The sequence below is a fragment of the Herpailurus yagouaroundi genome, unplaced genomic scaffold (genome assembly GCF_014898765.1).
Source record: "Herpailurus yagouaroundi ecotype Mexico unplaced genomic scaffold, PumYag 141, whole genome shotgun sequence".
Taxonomy (NCBI): domain Eukaryota; kingdom Metazoa; phylum Chordata; class Mammalia; order Carnivora; family Felidae; genus Herpailurus; species Herpailurus yagouaroundi.
This window is the reverse complement of record NW_024412396.1, coordinates 27,221,432-27,239,917: the sequence shown is the minus strand read 5'-3', so window position 1 is coordinate 27,239,917 and position 18,486 is coordinate 27,221,432. Positions and strand designations below refer to the sequence as shown.

Here is an 18,486-nt window from a genome sequence, read left to right as displayed (position 1 = left end):
TTGCTTCTAGGCTCTCTCAGCTGACAGAGCAAGGAAATATGTGTGTGTATACTAACCTGTGCGTATAGATACCTATAGTTATTCCTGTATGTAACCACCTGTATCTATACTAACCTAAACATGAGTTCCTGCTGATGTCTCCAACTCTAACCCATGGATGGAGCAGATCATGGATTACACTAGCCTCTTCTCCTTGCTTATCATTAACCCTGTGCTAACAGGGGAAACTGGTTTTCATTATCCAGCATTCATTTACTTGTTTAATTCAGTGTATAATGTTATTAGAATTGTCAATTCCGGGGTGCCTGGGTGGCTCAGTGGGTTCAGCGCCTGACTCTTGATTTCGGCTCAGGTCATGATCTCACAGTTCATGACATGGAGCTCTGCGGTTGGCCTTTTGGCTTTGCCCTGACAGTGTGGAGCCTGCTTGGGATTCTCTCTCTCTCTCACTCCCTCTGCCCCTCCCCTACTGGCTCGCACATATGCACTCTCTCTCTCAATATAAATAAACATTAAAAAAAAAAAAACCAGAATTGTCAATTCCTATTCCCCTGAGAAACAACTTTATCACTAAGAGTACCTTATTGATACTTTTATGTGTAGTTCCTGTTGCCTTTAGTCTTATAGACTCTAACCACTTCCAAAGTTGCTCCCCTCGCCCCCACCCCCACTGCCACTGAAGTTGTTTCATACATTAGTAATACGGGTAGATTTTTTTGTTATTAGATTCTGCATTCTAACATAGGATTCCCCAACCTCCTAAATGATTTTTTAAAATTTGCATACATTAAGGTTCACTCTTGGTGCCGTAACATTCTGTGGGTTTGGACAAATGCATAATGTCACATATCTTCCAATACAGTATCATGCAGAATAATTTTACTGACCTAAAAATCCTGTTTCACCTTGTATTTCCTCCCGTGTCCCCTGAACTCCTGGCAATCACTGATCTTTTTACTGTCTCCATAGTTTTGCTTTTGCTGGAATGTCATATAATTGGAATCATACAATATGTAGTCTTTCCAGACTGGCTTCTTTCAGTTAATATGCATTTAAATTTTATACATGTCTTGTCATGACTTGATAGCTCATTTCTTTTTATCTCTGATGAATATCCCACTCCACTGTGGATAGAGCACAATCTTTTATCCTTTTGCCTATAGGAAGACCATTTGCTTCCAATTTATGGTGATTATAAATAAAGCCATTATAAACATTTGTGTTTTTAAAAAAATTTTTATTTTAGAGAAAAAGAGAGAGTGCACACACATGCATGAACTGAGGTGGGGAGGGGCAGAGGGAGAGAAAGGGAGAATCCTAAGCAGGCTTCCACTCTGCATGGAGCCCCACATGGAGCTCAATCCCACGACCCTGGGATCATGACCTGAGCTGAAATGAAGAGATGGATGCTCAACCGACTGAGGCACCCGGGTCCCCCTGTGTGCAGCTTTTTATGTGACATAAATTTTCAAATGATTTGGGTAAATACCTAGGGGTGTGACTGCTGGATCATATAGTACAACTATGTTTAGCTTTGTGAGAAATTACCAAACTGGCTTCCAAAGTGGCTGCCCCATCTTGCATTCCCACCAGCAGTGAATGAGAGTTCTGTTGCTCAGTATTGTCATCAGTATTTGGTGTCCTCAGCTGTTTTTGGATTTTAACCATTCTAATAGGTGTGTAATGGTAGCTCGTTATTTTTTTATTTATTTTTAAATTTTTAAAAATATTAAAAAAAATGTTTTACATTCATTTATTTTTGAGAGAGACAGATCATGAGTGGGGGAGGGGCAGTGAGAGAGAGAGAGAGAGAGAGAGAGAGAGAGAGAGAGAGAGAGAGAAAGAAAGAGAAAGAGAGAGAGACACACACACACAGAATCCGAAGCAGTCTCCAGGTTCTGAGCAGTCAGTACAGAGCCTGACGTGGGGCTCAAACCCACAAACCGTGAGATCATGACCTGAGCCAAAGTCAGAAGCTCAATGGACTGAGCCACCCAGGCGCCCCAATGTTTACTTATTTTTGAGAGAGAGAGAGAGAGAGAGAGAGAGAGAGAGACAGAGTGTGAGTGGGGGGAGGGGCAGAGAGAGAGGGAGACACAGAATCTGAAGCAGCCTCCAGGCTCCAAGCTGTCAGCACAGAACCCGACACAGGGCTCAAACTCATGGACCTTGAGATCATGACCTGAGCTGAAGTTGGATGCTTAACCCACTGAGCCACCCAGGCACTCTGGTGTCTCATTATTTTTGTAATTTGCAATTCCCCAGTGAAAAAATAGGTTGATCATCTTTTCATATGCTTATTTCCCATCTGTATCTCTTCTTTGGTGAGGTATCTGCTCAGATCTTTTGCCCATGTGTTTTGGGTATATTGTTTTAATAAATACTGCTAGTAACTTTTCCAAAAAGTCTAACCAACCAAGTATGAGAAGATCTGTTTCCCTATATCCTTGGAAGCACTGGATGTTAGGAGTTTGTGAAATGTTTACCTGTTAGGAAACTGAGTTGCCTTACCTTGTTGCTCTGATTTGCCTTTCTCTGACTACTAGTGAGATTGAGTATCTTTCCATGTCTCTTGGATCATTTGTATTTCCTCTTCTGTGTATTACCTACTTCTATCTTTTGCCCATTTCCCCGCATAGGTTTCTTTTTCTTCATAATACATGAAGTATCTTTGTAATAGAAGGGCTATCACCCTTTATTTGTCATGACACACATTTCCCTGCCAATTATGTGTCTTTTGACATCGTCTCGAGTGTTTTTGTTTTTTGTTTTTGTTTTTGTTTATTGTGGTAAGTTACACAGAACATAAATTTTACCATTTTAACCATTTTTAAGTGTCTAGTCCAGTGATGTTAGGGCATTCACAGTGGCATGCAGCCATCACCACTGTCATCTCCAGAACTTTTGCCATCTTCCTAACATTATTTTATTCTCCTGTAGCCAAACTTACCTATCTTTCATTTTTTCTTCTAGATTGTTTTTTCAGGATGCTTTCTTCCATTCTAAAGTCATAGGAAGTTTCTCCTAAAATTTTTTCTAGTATTTCTAGTATCTCATACCAAAATTTTTAACATATCCGAAAGTTATTCTTATATATAGGGTGGTAAGGTATGATTTTAATTTTCCTAAGGAGTAGCCAGTTTTCCCAGACTCAATTTTAATTAAAGCACATTTTTTTCAACTGTAGTGAAGTACTGCCTTGGTCATATGTTAATTTCCCTTCAATACTTGGATCTAATTCTAGATCCTGTACTTCTTCTGTTTGTTCATTTCTTAGTCAATAGCCTACTGGCCTGTTAATGCTGCTGCTGCTGCTGCTGCTGGTAATGATTATAGGCACTTTTTAAAAGTTTTTTTTTTTTAAGTTTGATTTATTTTGAGAGAGAAAGAGGGAGTGCGAGTGAGCACATGTGGGAGGGACAGAGAGGGAATCCCAAGCACACTCCCCACTGTCGGCGCAGAGCCTTGTGTGAGGCTCGAACTCACAAAACACGAGATCATGACCTGAGCCAAAATCAAGATTCGGACACTCAACTGACTGAGATACCCAAGTGCCCCTATAGGCACTACATTGAAAATTTTGCCATCTGGTAGAGCAAGTTGCCCCATTTTTCCTTTGTGGTTAAAAAAATTTTTTTTGTTAATGTTTATTTTTGAGAGAAAGAGAGAGAGAGAGACAGAGCATGAGTTGGGGAGGGGCAGAGAGAGAGGGAGACACAGAATCTGAGGCAGGCTCCAGGCTCTGAGCTGTCAGCAGAGAGCCTGACATGGGGCTTGAACCCATGAATCATGAGATCATGACCTGAGCCAAAGTCAGATGCTTAACCAACTGAGCCATCCTGGTTCCCCTCCTTAGTGGTTTTAAAACAGTTACAGTTCTGTATGAAGGTAAAAGGCATTTTATCTAGTTCAAAAACATTTTTTTTTAATTCTGATTCGAACTGCCTTATATCTACATATTAGTTTTAGAACACCTTTTTATGATACCCATTCTTGAGTGGAATCATTTTATTAGGACCATACCTGTGCTTCCAAAGTTCTTAAATGGGGTTAAGGTGAAGTTTAAATCTTTCTTTTTGAATCAAAAGCAAATTGAGTACTGCTGCTATTAACTCTTGCCTTGTGATTTATTTGAGAGCATTCATCTCAGAAAGAAGAATGGGAGGAAATATGAAGAACTTGATTTTTCTCAGCTTCTTAGTTGGACAAGCTCTAAACCTTGCTGGATCTCAAGTGGTTAACAGTGTTATAATACGCTGATCTGGGAATCCTTGGGAAGTACTCAAGGCTAATTATTATAAAGGAGAGGGGGGCATCACTTTTCTCCATTCTGTGTGAACGTTAACTGATGGAAGATCCCTGCAAAGACTTAGAGTCAAGTTCAAGAATTGTAAAGGCCTATAAAAACATATTACTAAGATAGCTCCCACTTTCTCCAATTTAATCTCTCTTATTATTTACCACAGTTATGGGAGAAGAATGCTTTAGAAAGGAAAACAGGATATGATCCTTGAGAAAATGACAAAATCCTTTTTGTCTAAAGCAAAGACAGGATAAATATTCCCCCTCTCCCCACAAAGAATGAGAATCCTTGACAGTTGAAGGAAAGGAGAACCCACAGATGTAACATGCACTGGTCAGTCCAGAAACATGCAGCCATTATTGAGGACTCCCTAGGGTGGAGGTCACACACTGACTACCTGCCGGGGCCAGACAGGAGTGAGAGCAACGCTTGACTTCTGCAAATAAATACACTTTTCCTTATTTGCCTTGAAATATGCAGCCATTTCTGTTGCTTGTCCGTTTTCCCACTTTTGATAGAAACATGGGTATATTAAATATCTCCCTTTTAACTCATGTAAGAAAATCAATGATGTAAGAGTGATGAGAAAGGACTACTTTCACTTGGTCTTAGTGTCGGGGAGTGGTAGGGATGGGTGGGGACTGTGGGGAACTGAAGCCCACAGGCCTTATCTACAGTGAACAGCTGCCTCCCGGCCCCAGCTCACTGATGCCACGGATACTGCAGGCCCAGTTGTGCTAGATCAGCATCATTTTCCAGAGGATCCTGGTAACCAGGGTTCTGAAGTAACATCTCCTGATCTGAAATGTTGGCAACTAGCACAAAATGCTTCACAGTGCTGGGGCACCTGGGTGGCTTAGTTGGTTCAGTGTCCAACTTCAGCTCAGGTCATGATCTTATCGTTCGTGGTTTGAGCCCCATATTGAGTTCTGCGCTGGCAGTGTGGAGCCTGCTTGGGATTCTCCCTCTGTCTCCCTCTCTCTCTCTGCCCCTCCCCTGCTTGCATGCATGTGCATGCATTCTCTCTCAAAATAAATAAATAAAACTTAAAAAAAAAAAAAAAGACCACCCCTGAGGTTTTGACTTCATACACTCATAAATAGGAAGCAATTAGAACTAAAAGAGCCCTGAACTACATCTTGGTAGTAGATATGGCAGTTGAACCTGTTTTATTAAGATTATTTGTATGTATAAGTAATCATGCCGAATAAGCCTATGAACAGTCCATCTGTCATGTTGCCTACTTCTCATCTAATTCCTCTGCATGTCTCTGAAGAAGTGCATTCAGTATTGAAGCAGAAGTACTCGCACCTTTGTGAACACAAACATTCACAATATTAGGGCTGTCATTGAATCCTAGAGGTTACCAACTGCAAACGGGTCTCAGGATTAGAGAGGTCCCCCTGAGTTCTGCTCCTGGGGTCAGGGGAAGTCAGCAAAGAGAGAGGGGTAAGGTTCTTTGAGAAGCTAAATCCATACAACCCTGCTTCTGGTCTCTGCCCAGCACTGACACCGCTTCCGGGGAGGTCACACGGCCCAGCCTGCCTGGGGAAGCCTGCAGGAAGCCTCTCAGGCCTCTCCCCACTCCACCTTACAGCAGCCTCCATCACCGCCGACCACTTCTTCCTTCCATGATATGCCCATCCCTCTGCTGTCTTCTCTCTTATCTTGGGAGGTCTTCTTCCCTTTCTTCTTGCTTCCTCCTCAGCCACCACACATCTAGTGCTGAGGTTCTGTGGGCCTCTTCCTTTCTCACCTGCTCTTCTAAGAAATTGCATCTACCCATGGCTTCCCTTACCTTCCTGCTGACTCCCTAGCTTTTATCTTCAGCTCCAACTCCAGCAACCTGACAACTCTACTTTGATATCTCAGAGTCCCCACCAACCTGCCCAAAACAGCAGTTTCTTCCCCTTAAAACCTGCTCCTCCTCTCTGTGACAGCACCACCATCTGCCCCGTTATACAAAACTTTGGTCCTTCTTAACAGCTCCCTCTCCCTTGTCCCTCACCTCCAGCCCATCACCTCATCCTGAATATTCTAATACCAAACAGTGCCTTTCTCACCATCTCCCTGCCTCTGCCCGGTCCAAGCTGTCATCATCTCTCAGCTGACAATAGGCTCGTCACTGGTCTCCTTTCACCATATTGCCTCCTCCAAGCCATTCTGTATCTAACCACTATAGTGAGCTTTAAAAAACCCACATGGTATTATTATATTACATCTTGCTAAAACTCCTTCCAGTAACTTTCCATCACACTTAGGATAAAGTATAAATTTCTTAGCATGGCCCTCAAGGTCGTACAGGACTCCACTTCTGACTGTCAAACTGGCCTTGGTTCCATGCACTTGACCCTCAAGCCACACTGTCTTTCAGTTCTGTAAGTGGCCTAATCCCCTTCTGGCCAGGGCCAGTCCTCTGCCTGGAAAGCTGCCTCTACCACCCCTCCTGACTTTGGTCTGGTCAGACCTTTCTCTCCCTCCAGGACTCAGCTCAAGGCCACTTACTCAGGGAAAGTTTCTCTTGTCTGTCCCTTGTATATGTGGAGCTCTTTGTGACACTTCTTTGTTTAATGCCTGAGTCTCCTGTCCCCTTTGACCAGTGTGTCTCTAGTGCTTAGAACAGTGTCTGAGACGAAGCAGGTGCTCTGTGGATCTTTGTTGAATAAATGAACACAGCCAGGACAGGGAATGATTTTAAAATACCTGCTGCTGGGGCGCCTGGGTGGCTCAGTCGGTTAAGCGGCCAACTTCAGCTCAGGTCATGATCTCGCGATCCGTGAGTTCGAGCCCCGCGTCGGGCTCTGTGCTGACAGTTCAGAGCCTGGAGCCTGTTTCGGATTCTGTGTCTCCCTCTTTCTCTGACCCTCCCCTGTTCATGCTCTGTCTCTCTGTCTCAAATATAAATAAACATTAAAAAATTAAAAAAAAATAAAAAAATAAAAAAATAAAATACCTGCTGCTCTGGAAATGTTTTCTGATCATCCAGAATCCTGGCAACCTAGAGACCATTAATAATTTAGTTTAAAGTATTTAATATTTAAAAGTCCCAGTCAGAATTTAGTCTTAGCGATCAATTTTTCTAAATTAAACTTGTTCTTAAAATAAGTGGAGAAACAATTTATTACCCATTTTCAGTTATATGCAGATTATCTCGTGGGGGGAGTTAGGAGAGACAGGTGGTTTAAAAGCCATATGACCTGTCTTGCTAGAAGCAATTTGATGATATATATCACAAATCTTAAATGTCTAAGTCCCTATCTGTTTGTCTATCTATATCTATAGATAAATTTATATGTAGCTATCTATATATAACTATAGATCTATATATATAGCTGGCCAACGTATGGTAAAAAGTACTCTCATGCTCCTGACCTAGGTGTAAACATCTGTGATCCTTTTGGAAAGCAATTTGGCCGTCTCTAGAGCCATAAAGCTGTATTTTTGGTGCTCTAGATAGTGTCTACCTAACTTCCTCAAGATCTTCCCTGGACTACCCACCATCCGCAAACTAGGCATCCTTGCCTTGCTTTTGGTCGCATTTATCATAGCTGTAATTACTTGTTCAGTATCTCCTTTCCCTCATAGATTCTAGGCTCTTGGAGGGTAGGGGCATGACTCACTTTGTCTCTATGTCCTTAAGACTTTATCTCATGCACACTAAAATCAATAAGTAGATGTTGAATACTCTGAGTAGAGAAAATCATCCTACGTAAAAATAGATTTAACTCCAAATAATAATATCAGCAGTTACCCTTCATGAAGAGGCTACTGTACTCAACTGACACTGTTGAGTGCTCCTTGTGTGGCATTATCACAGCAACCCTTGAGCTTCCTGCTCTCACTGATGGAGGTTGAGGCCTGAAGTGAATGTATTCAAAGTTAAGGTCAACCAGTGAGTAATTTGTTCACCAAAACCTTACTCACAACAGCCACAAGTTGGAAAGAATCTACGTGTTATCTGAAGAGACTATCTTACAGTTACTAGGGTTTTGGCTTTGCAAAGGTGTATAGTAATAGAAAGACGGGTGTAGTCTATGTTTGGTCCCCCTTGGTTCAGTGGATACTGTTGTAACAGTGCCCTTCACCTCTCACGGGGTACCCACGCTCGGGCTCCAGCACTACAGTGCCTGGTTAGTGCCCACTAGGTGCATCAGGGTTTGGGGGGAGGAAGCCAGACAGAGAAAGTGACATCCGGATGAAGGGAGTGTTCCAGAGAGAGAGCCAGGTGAGCAGGTCCTGAGAGGAAAGGGAGCACCAGCCTTCAAGGAAGTGAGTGATGTTCAGGGCCTTTGGGGGGAAGTTATGAGAGATGAGGCTGGAGACATAAGCAGAAGCCAAACTGAGAGGACCTTTGGGGTTTATCCTGAGGTAGCAGCACCCTGCCACAATCCCTGCAGATGTGCACATGACAAGGTGGGGGCACCAGCCTTGGTATCCAGAGAAGGTCTGGGTATTCATTTGGGTACAATTGATCTATCTGTACTTGTGCTTCAAAGGCTGGCTGGAGATATAAATGAGGACTGCATATCGAACATGGAAAATTAAAAGAATCTAAGATTTGAAGTCTGGACCTGTGGATAGCGATTTTTCAGAGCCTGAAAGAAAACCCCTGCTTTCTGCTAATTATGTCGTAATGCTACTGCTTCGGCCCTTTGAGCTGATTGTTTGCTGTTTGAGACATCTAAGTCCGTGCAGTTGTTTTTTTTTTTAGTTCAAGACAGTAGTCAGATCTGCCCTACTCTGTCTGGAAAATGTTAGTTCAGGCTAAACATTTCCAGGTATGTTAACATAAATAAGAGATTTTATAGTTTGTAGGGCCCCCTGTTCTAAGGCCCACCTGGGACTAATGGCCCTTAGATATCATGGCTTTGTTTTACCAAGTGTAATATCTACGGGAAGAATTTCATATCTTGAAGATGGTTACAGAGGGATTTTACAAAGAAAGCGAGAAAATACCTGTCTCGTTTAGTATTTCCCTTGCTGGCTGCTTCTCTTCTCACTGCGTGTACAAATATCGCATGTAGTTCAAGATCTTCACTTTTTCTCCTTCTACCTTTTTTACCTTTTATGAAGTATCTGCTCATCCGTGATTAATACCTCTGGCTACCTCTTGAATCACCTGGAGAATTTTGAGAGAAAACAAGATGCTTGGCCCCTAAGACCAATTCAGTGTCTCTGGGCATGGGGCCTACACATCTATGGTTTCAAAAGTCCCCCTGTGAGCTGGTACAGGTTCTCCATTGCGGCATAAACTTAGTTGTTTCAAGCAAGAGTGATGTTTTATTTCTCACAATTCTGTGGCTTGGGGAAGGGTTCCTTCAGTCGGTCTTGCCCGGTTCGCTCAGGCAGCTGAATTTAAGTTGGCGGCGGCTGGGGAATGAGCTCAGCGAGGACACCTGGGCCTGTCTGCCTGAGGTACTTCATCCCGGGCTTCTTCAGGGCTGAGCCTTGTGCTTTGTTTTCTTGGACTTCTAGAATGAAGCGGCAGTAGTGTCCCCTGGCTTCTAGGACAGGCCTTAGGAAGCCTTATGGCTCCTTCTTTTGTTTCTTAGACCAGTGCCTGGAGGCCTTCATGTCCTGAAGAAAGTTAATCACTGTGTCTCCATTCACAATTATTAGTTTGCCTAGTTGTAGTGCTTCAGATAGGATTATGGACAGAAGCGTCCAGGAAGCTAAGTGCAAGGTTTATCTTTGGCAACACAACATTGATTCCCCATTTTTTTTTTTTTTCCTCTACATGCACACCTTCAGGCACATTATTTTTCTGTCTTAAAATGTTTCATCAAGCTAGGAAACATGATTTACTCCTTCTTTCACAAATAATTATCAAATGTCTATTATGCTTAACCGACTGAGCCACCCAGGCACCCCCCATCTATTATGTGCGAAGCCCTGGGCTGGGAGTACAGCCACATCGTTTTGAGGCAACAGGAGAATCCTGAGGTCATAATTCTTCTTTTCATGGAATATTGTATCTATTGACAGCAGAGGATGTTAAACAATCAAATGAATGATCTTAGTAATTCCAAAGGATTGCCAAGGAGACATAGTTCAGGGGGGCTAGGAGACATACAGGGACACTGAACCAGCCTGGGGAGGTCCAAAGACACCTCTTTAGGAAGGGACATTTGATCCTCATCTGAAGATGAACTTGCATTAACTAAATATCGCCCCCTCTTTTTCATTCTCCTTTCTTTTCTGGCCTTCCCATCTCCCTCTTTGCCTTCACCAACCACCTAGGTTATGCTGTAATCATTTTTTTTATAACTTTGTTTTTATTTTTAATTTCTTTTTAATGTTTATTTTTGAGAGAGAGAGTGCACAAGTGGGGGAGGAGCTGAGAGAGAGCTGGGGATAGAGGATCTGAAGCAGGCTCCTCACGGACAGCACAGAGCCTGACGTGGGGCTTGAACTCACGAACCCTGAGATCATGACCTGAGCCAAAGTCAGAGGCTTAAGCGACTGAGCCACCCAGGTGCCCTTATGCTGTAATTATTTACAAGCCGCTGACAAACAGCTCCTCGAGAGAAGTAAGATCATACTGTTTACAGCCTCCTTCAGTCCAAGACAAGAAAGTTCCCAAAGGACAAACGGCTCTCTTTTAATTGGATCCAAGTTGGAGAAAGCGGTCTTTCACGGCCCCAGCTTAGCACCTTGCTTTTTGTGTTTTCAGCAACTCAAACATCCCAACCTGGTTAACCTTATCGAAGTCTTCAGAAGGAAGCGGAAGCTTCACCTGGTGTTTGAGTACTGCGACCACACCGTTCTCCATGAGTTGGACAGACACCAAAGAGGGTGAGTGATCCATCCCTTACAAATGAAACACGGCACCACACGCCAGGATTCGTGAAGGAAAATTAGCAATGGCCTCTTTTGCAGATCGGGCAAGAACAGGTTTACTCCGCTGCTGGGCCTGACAGCAGAAGAGTTACTGAAAAGGCTGGGAAGTGGGTCATAACTAATTGTTTTCATGAAGAAAACAGCAGCATTATTAGGTTGAACTTCATTTCTTTGTTATACTATCTGTGCATAGAAGCCCTCTTGGTCTCTAAGAAAGAAAAGGAAGATTACTGGTTAGTCGTGCCTGACTAGAGAGGTGTAAGGACTCAGACTGAAGGCAAGAGTCCAAAGACGATGGCCAATAGGAGGCTTAAGGCGAAAACAAACGTAACACTTCAGCTGAAGCGATCTGGGAGTCTGGTCTGCTGTCTTGGTCAGGAATTCTTTGGTTACAGGTGGCAAGAACCCACTTAAGGCAAGTGTAGGTGCAAAAGGAATGTTGGGGTGGCTGTGGCCGGGAAGGATGGCATGACTTGGGGGCTCTGGTGACCTTATCACACACCCCTTTCTGGCATGGGCAGCTGCTTTGTGTGCACTACAGGAAGGCTTGGTGAGCAGACAGAGCTTTTGTTTGAAAAAAGAAAACAAACACACACAAAAGTGTGTGTGTCCCTTCCTCTGGTTGACCGTCGCCTCTTGCCAGAGTAAGCGGAGTGCAGGCTGGACTTGGGCACCCACCCACTCCTCAACTGGATGCTGAAAGCACCGTCAGTGGTGCATTTTCTCTCTCTCCCAACTCTTCTCTGTGCTGGCTTCACTCTGCCTTGCAGAGGAGTCTTATAAGGTGGCTTTGGGAGAGTATGTGTCAATGGAATGCGAAAGAAGGGGAAAATACGAAATAGGAAGCATTGCCACGGGCTTTTATCAACCTATGTAGCTATTCTAGAGGAAAGAAAGTTCTAGAAGAAAGTAGCATCTGCATATAAAGTCATTGGAAGACTCTGCTTTGGTTCAAGTGATGGAGCTAACCTGGAGGCTAATCACTGTGGCCAGATGGAGAGGGTAGAATGTTTAGCAGGCCTGGAAGATAGGATTCAACGTGGATCCAAGAAGACTTCCTGGAGGAGGTGGCCTTTGAGTTGAATAGTGAGAGACTTAAAACATGTGAGCAGGGAAGGATAGCCCATCCCCTCCTTTTGCTGTGCTCCTGGGAGCCCAGCTTTGGCTGAGGACAATATGTAGAGTGGCCTCATGTATCAGAATGGTGGACTGGTGCCCCATCCCTGCTCACAATCACACCCGTGACTGGAGCCTGTGGCTCTCTCAACAATGCTTTCAAACCCCGGCCAAGTGTTTGCTCTTTGCCATGTGGTGGTAGTTATGTGATCAGCCATGATATCCAGACAAATAGGATTAAAGCAGCTTGTGGTTTGTGAGTGACCATGGCATAGGCTTTTCGTGTTATTTTTCACAGCCAGAGAGAGCCCAGAGAACAGACACTTCTCTTCAGAAAGTCATTGATACAGAGAAATTATATGTTCAAGGGAGGAAAACTGTTAGTATGTTGATATTTGCTCTTTTGATAGCTTGCAACTGACATTTCAGTTAAACCTATTAGTATAAATTACTCCTGGCTATGTGCTACTAGGGAGATGTTGCAGGGAGCTTGATGAATCATGTTAGGTTGAATCGCTTGGAAACACTGATCAGTGGGGGCTGAAAGCAGTTGGGAGTCAATTCTTTTTTTGGCATATAGTTTGAGCAGAAGAAAAAAGGACAGGACAAGGAGCGATTAGAGTTTGGAAGCAGATTTTTTTTTTTTTAACTCCACTGGCTAAAATATGTTATGTATGTTCCAGGAAATAGAAAGTGCTTTAATATGGAGGTGGGTAAGGGAAGGACCAGTAGATACATGTGAGGTTAAGTACAAGCAACATTTCCAAATGATGATGTGCTGTGGTTTGTTAAATAGAAGATTGACCGAAGGAATGCTGATAAATGAGCAAACTTGAAAAATAAGATTTATTCTAAACCAAATTATATTCATTTATTTTGAAATTTAAGGATTTTTTTTTGTTTTTAAAAATAGAAGTTACTTTCCATTATACTGAATAGTTGACAATTCTCCAATATATTTTAAATGCTATTTCAAATTTTTGCTTGTCATCATTAAGGAGTAAATGTCGTTAAACTGCATCAACCAAAGATTTTGAAATTCATAGGAAACCTTTTGTTTTTCAACTTAGAAATTTCTCATATTATAAAATAGCACTTTATAAGTACATCCCCCGTAAAAGTGGGTCAACATCACATGCGTGACCTTTGGCAAGTTGCTTCCAGGTGTTCTCACCTGTGAAAATGAGAGTTTAGGACCAGGTGAAGTTTAAGGGGACTCTCAGGTCTAAAGTGCTATGAATTGTTGATCTAATACCGTAGAGGTCAGAAGACCGCAGGTCTCCTTCAACATCATGTTTAATCTGTTGGATAATATCAACAAAGGATAGCATGCGAATGCCGGTGTTTTCCTGGTGTCAGGTGGGGCCCTCCTTCGGTTTGTATGCTCACTCCAGAATGTCCCGTGATCACCATTTTGTATTTCTAAGTACAAATTTCTGAAATACAAAGTGGATCTTACCAGTCTTCTTTATAAAACCCTGTAACAGCTCCCCAAAGCTTACTGATGTGGTCCTAGCACAGGACACCAGGTTTCACAGCCCCATTTCTCCCCAGATTGCCACATAAAACGTGACACTGCCCCACGGAATCATTTCCATTCTGAGCCTCGTTCAGTAGGACAGTTGCTTTCTTAGTCTGCACTGCCCTACCTTCTCTACTCTGCCTACACACCCCTGCCTGTCCTTCAGATATGGCTCAAATATGACCTCCTGTGTGGTAACTATTTTAGCTGACGGTGAGAAGAGTCAGGAGTTCCTTTCTTTGGTATCCATAGTATCTTCTGGGATTATTTCTATTACAGACTCCATTTGCACAGTAAATTGTAACAGTCTTCAAGGGCAAGAGCTGTGCCTTCCTCCCCTGTGTATCCCCAGTATCTTGTACCTTAATTCTTGGCACTTGGTATATCCCTAATACTTGTTGTGGGATGACCAAGTTAGCAGACCAATAAACTGATACTTACAAAATGATTTTGAAGAAGGGTAATAATAACAGTGTTTCGATTATTTTTCACTTTAAGATAGTTACTTTGACTAAAACTTCTAAAATCTGGGGAGCCTGGCTCGCTTAGTTGGTAGAGCATGTGACTCTTGATCTCAGGGTAGCGAGTTCAAGTCCCACTTTGGGCATGGCGCCTACCTAAAAAAATAAATAAAATTCTAAAACCTAATATTGTGAAAGGAAATGATCAGTACACTGCTGGAGCAGCCTGTCCAGAGGGCAGTTTGGCGCATTGTGTATTAACAGCTTTAGAGACAAATCTTAGACCAAGCAACTCTACTTCTAATAATTTATCATAAGAAAATAATTGAGTATATGCACAAAGGTTTAGTTATACATGTGTTTATTATTAAAGGATTTTCTATGTTTTTTTTTAATTTAAAAAAAATTTTTAAGTAAGCTCTACACCTACTGTGGGGCTTGAACTCACGACCCTGAGATCAAGAGTTGCACTCTTTACCACCTGAGCCAGCCAAGTGCCCGTTAAAGGATTTTTTTATAGTGTAAACATTGGAAACAACTGAAATGTCCAATAATAGATGGCTGGTTAAGTAAATTATGGTATGTCTTTACAATGAAATACAGTGGGGCCACTAAGAATCATGCTTATAGATAAAACATACATTGAAATAGGGGTGCCTGGGTGGCTCAGTTGTTTGAGTGTCTGACTTCAGCTCAGGTCATGATCTCACCATTCATGGGTTTGAGCCTCATGTTGGGCTCTGTGCTGACAGCTCAGATCCTGGAACCTGCTTTGTATTCTGTGTCTCCCTCTGTCTCTGTCCCTCCCCCACTTGCACTCTGTCTCTGTCTCTCAAAAATAAATAAATGTTAAAAAAAAAAAACAAAACCCAAACACTGAAATAGAAAAATGTTCATGAGTGATTGCAAAATGAAAAAAAATGCTATAATAAAAATACATAATTTCTTTTGATAGAATTCATATATAGATAGAAAAAAAGAAAAATAATTAATACACTTAATATTTTAATAGTGATACCTTGAATTATGATTATTGTAGTTTTCATTTTACTTATTTTTTAATGTTTATTTATTTTTGAGAGAGAGAGTACAAGTGGGGGAGGTGCAGAGAGAGGGGGGGACAGAGGATACCAAGCTGGCTCTGTGCTGATAGCAGAGAGCCTGACATGGGGCTTGAACCCACAAACCATGAGATCATGACCTGAGCTGAAATCAGATGCTCAACTGACTGAGCCACCCAGGCGCCCCTATTTATGTTTTTTAAAATACTTCCCCCATGTTGCATGTATCACTGTGGTTACATTTTAATCATTAAAAATAATTCCTGACAAATAAAACTCAGAAGACCTGTCTCTACTTTGAATCTGAAATGGAAACGAATTCATTGCCTCATTATCATGTTTGTAACTTCTTGTACTCCTTTGGAAAGCTTTTGGAAAAGATTCAAATTCATGTTGCTACTAACAAGCAAGTTTGTGCACAAGACATGTATCCTGCTACAGTGACATAAATATGTATCCATTATAATTTCCAGTGTGGTGCTTATGTTTTTTATATTTGCCCTCAAACAAACATATTATTGTTGCTTATCTTCTGAAGAACTTAATATACTTATTCTTAAACTCTTGGTCTGTCCTTGGTCAAAGTTTGGTAAGTGACTAGTTTCTGGATTCCCTCCTCATTTTTCTATCCCTCTGTAAGTGCAGCCAGACATAATACTTCTTTCCCATTACCACTGGTTCTGCCTCTGACTCTGATGGAGTTTGTTCAAAGAACATCTGGTGGGGGAAGGTTATTACTGCAAGTTTTCAGTTTCTGGCAATGGAATTCTACAACTTTTATAAAACACTAAAACTCTTTATTTTTAGATTAAAAGTGATACATTGTTGCAATAATGTTTCAAGCAACACAGAAACATAGAAATAAAATTAACAGGTTGAGAAATAGTTTTCTAATTATTTTTCTATGTATATCCATATTTAAATAGATTGTATTCTACATCGTTCAGTTCTGCATTTTTTAAAGAGTATTCAGGCACTATCTCCTGATTCAAACATACCTACTTTTAGGGACACCTGGGTGGCTCAGTCGGTTAAGCATCCCACTCTTGATTTCTGCTCAGGTCATGATGACCTCATGCTGTTAACATGGAGCTTGCTTGGGATTCTCTCTCTGCCTATCCCCTGCATGTGCTCGCTCTCTCTCTCTCTCTCTCTCTCTCTCTCTCTCACTGTCTCTCAAAATAAGTAAATAAACTTTAAAAAAATAGATAAAATGGACTGATTATATATGTTTTATAACTTGCATTGTTTTATAATTGTATTGTTTTATAATTGCATCCCCTAATTTGGAGATGGATGCAAAGAAGCTAGCCCAGGCTAGTAGTCATACTGCCTACTTTCCCTCATCCCAATCCTTTGCCTGCCAAACACCATTCTGATTATAACTTGACTTTGTTTATGGAATTGCACACAAGAAAAGTATAGCTTGGTACTCAAAATTGGAACATGGATGCAAACTCTTCCAAAGCATTTGTTTGTTAAATATTTTCATATTTATTTGAGATGGTATAAGGCAGAGGGCATGGTGGTGACAACCCTCAACATGCCTGGCTCTTGAGTCAGCTATTCCAATCTGGACAAGTTGTTTTCCATGCCTGGAATGCCGTTATCATAGAACATCTCCCTTCACTATCCTCCAGGAGATTCCTGTTGCTTCCTTCTTGTGTGTCAGGCATCCAGTTTTCTCTGTTTCAAGTAATCTCTTATAGTCTACTTCTTTGGGTGGGGTGCTTCCTCCAGGGGCTCCCTGAGAAACGGTGTATGAGAGGTCTAAAAAAGAGAGTTGGGGGGGCGCCTGGGTGGCTCAGTCAGTTGGGTGTCCAACTTCGGCTCAGGTCATGGTCTCACCACTTGTGAGTTCAAGCCCTGTGTCAGGCTGTGTGCTGACAGCTCAGAGCCTGGAGCCTGCTTCCCTTTTTGTGTCTCCCTCTCTCTTTCTGCCCTTCTCCTGCTCACACTCTGTCTTTTTCTCTCAAAAATAAACAAACATTAAAAAAATAATAAAAATAAAAAAGAGATTGAAGTCTTGCCTTTGCACTTTAAAAATTCTTTCACACAGTTGATTGGTATTTTGTGTGAATATAGATTTGTATGTTTGTTTTTTTAGAAAATAATAGTCCTTCAAAAAAAAATTTTGATATTTATTTATTTTTGAGACAGAGTATGAGCAGGGAGGGGGAGAGAGAGAGGGAGAGAGAGAATCCCAGGCAGTTTCCACGCTCAACGCAGGGCCTGATGCAGGGCTGACCTCACAAGGTCATGACCTGAACTGAGATCAAGAGTCGGACACTTAACTGCCTGAGCCACCCAGGCTCCCCTTGAAAGCATTTTTGAAGTGCCCTCTATCTTCCAGTGTTAAGAAGTCTGTTGCCATTCTGTTTTCTGCTCCTTTGTGAAGTCCGTTTCTTTTTTTATTTCCAGAAGCTTCCTCTCTTTGTTCACAGAATTCTGCATTATGAAAATCATGGGCCTTGCTTTTTACCCCTTATGCTGGCACTTGGTGGGCTCCTTTTGTCTGAGAAAGAAAATTTGAATTGTTTTATTACTGATTTACTATCCTTTGTTTTCTGTATTTTGTTCTGGGCCTTTTGTTATTTGGATTCTGGACTCTAATTGGTCCTTTGCTTTTTTTATAGTGTCTTTTTCTTGTTTCGTGGATGCAACAGCTTTCCTTTTGTCTATTAATGTTTTTCTTTTTTTCTTTTTCTTTTCTTTAAAAATTTTTAATGTTTTATTTATTTTTGAGAGAGAGAGAGGGCATGTGTGCGAGTGGGGGAGGGGCAGAGGGAGAAGGAGACACAGAATCCGAAGCAGGCTCCAGGCTCTGAGCTGACAGCACAGAGCCTGACGCTGGGTTCAAACTCATGAACCATGAGATCATGACCTGAGCAGAAGTCAGATGCTTAACTGACTCAGCCACCCAGGTGCCCCTTTTTTTCTTTTTTTTAAAGTTCTCCTCACCCTCCACGGTTTCTGTTTCTTTTAAGTTGTTTTCTTTCTGTTTGTTTTGATCTCTACCCTTCTCATTTCAGGCTTTCCTTGGACATTAGATAATGCCCATGGTTAAGAGTAGGGTGCTATTGGAAGCTCTGGGCTTCACTGTGGGGTTATCTGGCTGGTTCATTTGCTGGGGAACCCTAATGTCAGAATTTTCAGAGCTTTCCTCCTGAGCTTCCTCCATAA

At 42.0% G+C, this 18,486-nt stretch overlaps 1 protein-coding gene across 1 annotated transcript in view; it reads left to right on the top strand.

Annotated features, from left to right (window-relative positions):
- Positions 1 to 18,486, top strand: part of CDKL1 (cyclin dependent kinase like 1) — a 59,270-nt gene that overhangs the window by 23,358 nt on the left and 17,426 nt on the right. The window contains exon 2 of the mRNA XM_040477088.1: positions 10,977 to 11,098. Within this exon, the coding sequence (XP_040333022.1) occupies positions 10,977 to 11,098 (122 nt within the window). The remainder of the gene's footprint in view (positions 1 to 10,976; positions 11,099 to 18,486) is intronic.